The sequence below is a fragment of the Lepus europaeus genome, chromosome X, assembly GCF_033115175.1.
Source record: "Lepus europaeus isolate LE1 chromosome X, mLepTim1.pri, whole genome shotgun sequence".
Taxonomy (NCBI): Eukaryota; Metazoa; Chordata; class Mammalia; order Lagomorpha; family Leporidae; genus Lepus; species Lepus europaeus.
The window spans coordinates 93123424-93127073 of NC_084850.1; the positions used below are offsets into that span (position 1 = coordinate 93123424).

At 50.7% G+C, this 3650-nt stretch overlaps 1 protein-coding gene across 1 annotated transcript; it reads right to left on the reverse strand.

Annotated features, from left to right (window-relative positions):
- Positions 1–616: 616 nt before the first annotated feature.
- LOC133753265 (protein FAM117A-like) lies at positions 617–1993 on the reverse strand. Its single transcript, XM_062183745.1, is given in 2 exon segments — positions 617–1612; positions 1615–1993. Coding segments are annotated over 2 exon segments (1311 nt in total). The 3' UTR covers positions 617–680.
- Between the last annotated feature and the right edge of the window lie 1657 nt (positions 1994–3650).

Genomic DNA, 3650 nt, shown 5'->3' on the forward strand with positions numbered 1-3650 from the left:
AAAAATAGGCATTTTCCTAATCCAACCCAGCCCTGGGGTAGGCGGAGGGGAAGAAGACCAGTTCTCCCCGTGCCCACCGCCCGCCCGGGGCTGGGCTGGGCTAAGACAATCTTTAGTCAGGGTGAGAGCGAGATGAGAATGCCCCATGGGAAACACCTGCTTCCCTCTCCAGCAGCTGCACTGGAAGTGTCGGGCCCCGCAGGGCAGCTTTGGTCAACCCCTCCAACAAGAGGGAGGCCTGGGGAGGGGACCTCTGCCTTCTGCCCTCCTCACCCGTGTCTGGGAAGCGGGAAGAGGGAGGAGGCGGATGGCATCTCCTCTCCTTTGGTGGCGGCCGCTGGCTCCGTGACAAGGACGGGGGTCACCGCTACAGTCGTCTGGACACACACCCAGAGTGGGGGGGGGGGACGCGAGGCCTTCTGAGGGAGTTTTCTGCCAAGTGAGAGAAGCGGCAGGTACACAGGTGTGAGTCGTGAGCTGCCGGGCCGCTAGTGGAGAAGGCAGGTTCCCTCACCTGAGGAGGGCCGGTGTCCACCTGAGGGAGGACCCGGGGCTTTGACACAAGAAACGAAAGTGCTCAAAGGCTGAGAGGGCGGCCCCCCCACCATGGGGCCAGGGGAGCGCAGGAGGGGCCTGCCACCATGGCACTGGTCTCCGCGGTAAAGTGAGTGGTGGTGCCCTCAGACCACCAGGGAGCTTTGGAACAGCACGGGGTCTTCAGATGGTGGGGTACGCTGCCATGGCTCAAATGGCAGGGGCGAGGCCTCTGGCTCCTTCCGGGGCGGCGCCCTGGGAGACCCCGGGCTGGAGGGGCAGTTGCGGAAGATGAAGCCCATGCCGGGGAAGAGGGGCTTCATCAAGCTGACGGGGCAGAAGGCAGAGCCGGTCGGGTTGAAGTGGACTTTGTTCTTGTCCGGACAGGAAGTCAGGAAGGCCAGGTCAGACCCCGGGGACGTGGCCTCTTCAAACACACGCACTCTCTCACAGCCTTCCCGGGGCTCCCGTTTGAAGACATAGCTGTGATTGGGCCGAGGGGAGGCGGCGAAGGCGAGGACTGGAGACGGGCTGCCATCTTCAAGGAAGGCTGGGCGGCCTGGAGAGGAAGCCTTGTCGCTGGGCATGGATGCCAGCTCCTCCATGGCACCCCGGTGGTCCTCACGGCTGGCTCGGCCAGAAGGCTGGGGGGATGCCAGGGGCATGGAGGGAGAGCTGGCAAGGTTGCCTGCCTCCAGCAGGGGGAGGGGATGATCGCAGCTGCCATTCTGGGAAGGAGCTGGGGCCCGATGCCCATCAGGGACTTCAAGGATCCTCAGCAGCTCCTCTTCCCCCTGCTCCTTCACAAACACCTCCTCCAGCTCTTGGTTAAGCCCTTCCAGGCTCCTGTGCAGGCAAGGGCTGAGTCTCAGGACGGGGGTCCCTGAGGGGAAGCTGGGAGGGGACGCACTCAGTGCTCCCCGCACAGCGTGGTCCCCTGGAAGCGGGGACCCTCGCTCCTTCTCTTTCCCACTCCGGCTCAGCTTCGTCCTCTGCAGCTGCTGCTTCAGCTTGGTGATCTCTTTTCGGTGGTCTGTGCTGCCCCAGGACGCTGAGCGCTTGTGCGTGCAGGAGCTGGCCAGGACAGCGGGGTCTGGGTGGCTTTGTCATTGGTACAGCAGGTGAAGGCCCCATCGACATCTCGTGGCCACTGGCCCAGAAGGTAGGAGCTGAGGACGGTGTCCAGGGAGAAGGTGCGTCGGACCTGGGGTGGCTGAGGCCGACACACTGACTTTTCTGGGGCCACCGAACACGGGACACTGGCTGCGCGGCCACCCCCGTCCCGGCGCTGGTGCGGCTGCTGCAGCTGGAAGGGGACCATGGCCCTGAGCAGCTGCAGCCCAGCCCGGGGGGAGCCAGCGGGGACTGGAGGAGAGCAACCCCGCCGGAGCCCCCGGGCACCTCCGCGCCCGGACCCCCAGGCACCTCCGCCTCTGCCGCCCGCTGCGGCCCCCACCATCGCCCTCCCGGCCACCCGCCTGCCCGCCTAGGTCCTACAGCGAGTCCCACACCTCTCTCTCTCTTCTGTTACACTTCCATTTAAATAAATAAATAAATATTAAAAATATAAACCCTGTATGACATTTTAAAAAATGGAATTACAAAGCAAAAGTACAATAACAACAGATTTTGTATTTGCCCATATATTTATCTATACTATAGGACTTTTTTTTTTCATGTAACTTGGATTTACCATCTAGAATCCTTTCATTTCAATCTGAACACCTCCCTTTAGTATTTCATGTAGCTCATGTGTAATGGTGATAAAGTCCTTCAACTTTAATTTGAAATATCTTAATATCCCTCTCATTGATGAAGGAAAATTTTGTTAGATATAGAATTCCTGATTGACAGTTTAGTTGAACACAATACGTATGCCATCTCACTGTTATCTGCGCTTCAAGGTTTCTTAGGAGAAATTGGCCTATAATCCTTTTTAAGGCCTTTTTACATGATGAGTCATTTCTCCTTTGCTGCTTTCAAGATTATTTATCTGTCTTGTCAGTTTGTGTATAATGTGTTTCACAGTGGATCTATTTTTGTTTATACTCTTTGGAATGTTTTGACCTTCTTGAATTCAGAGATTAATAATATTCACTGCATTTTGCCAAGTTTTGGTAATTATTTCTTCAATTTCTTTTGCTCCTTTCCCTCTCCTCTCTGGTAAAGATCCTGATAACGTATATGTTATTCTGTTTGACGGCATCCAGTAGACCCCTTAGGCTCTGTTCATTTTTCTTTTTTCTTTTTTTTGGCTCTGTTAATTTTTCTTCATTTTTTCTTTCTGATTTCCAGAATAAAAAAATTCCAATAGTCCTCTTTCATGCTCACTGATTCTTTCTCTGTTTGCTCAAATCTGCATTAGTGACTTTTTAAAATATTTTCAATTATGGTACATTTTATTGTTTGAATTTCAATTTTATGTTTGAATTTCAATTTTATTGTCTTCTACAATACCTGGAATATTATTGCTAGTCTCATTTTGTTTATATAATATCTTGTTGATTTCCTTTGGTTCCTGTCCATGTTTTCCTTCAAATGTTTGTGATAATTTACAAGAACTGTTTTAACGTAAATTTCTAGTATATCTGTCTGTAATTCCTCAGAGATGATTTCTGTCTATTTATGTTGTTTCTTTGAGTGGACCATTGTTTCCTGTTTCTTTGTAGGCTTTTTAATTTCTTTTTTAAACCTAGGCATTTGAATACAATGTTGTTTTATCTATGAAAATCAGATTAACCTCTCTTTCCCATTTGTTTGTGGTGGAAGTCTATAGTACTCCATTTTTCAGTGACTTTCCCAAATTTGAGGGATAAAGAATATAATCTTTGTTGTGTATGGCCACTTAATCTACTGGTAGAATAAGGCTCATCCTCTCTACCCACCCTAGTGACTCTTTGTGGATGTGCTGTAAGATTTTCTTGCTCAATAGCAAAGTGGTAGCTTTACTTTCATTTTAAGAAAGTAGAAGCTGAGGGCATTGTATCAAAACTGTTTCGACTCCAAGAATTTTTCCTTGTCAAATTAAAGCAAAGATCTTGTTATTGATGAACGTTTTCTGATCCCTTGCTATTGACATATTCATGCTCTTTCTATGTCTAGTGGCTGACAATGTT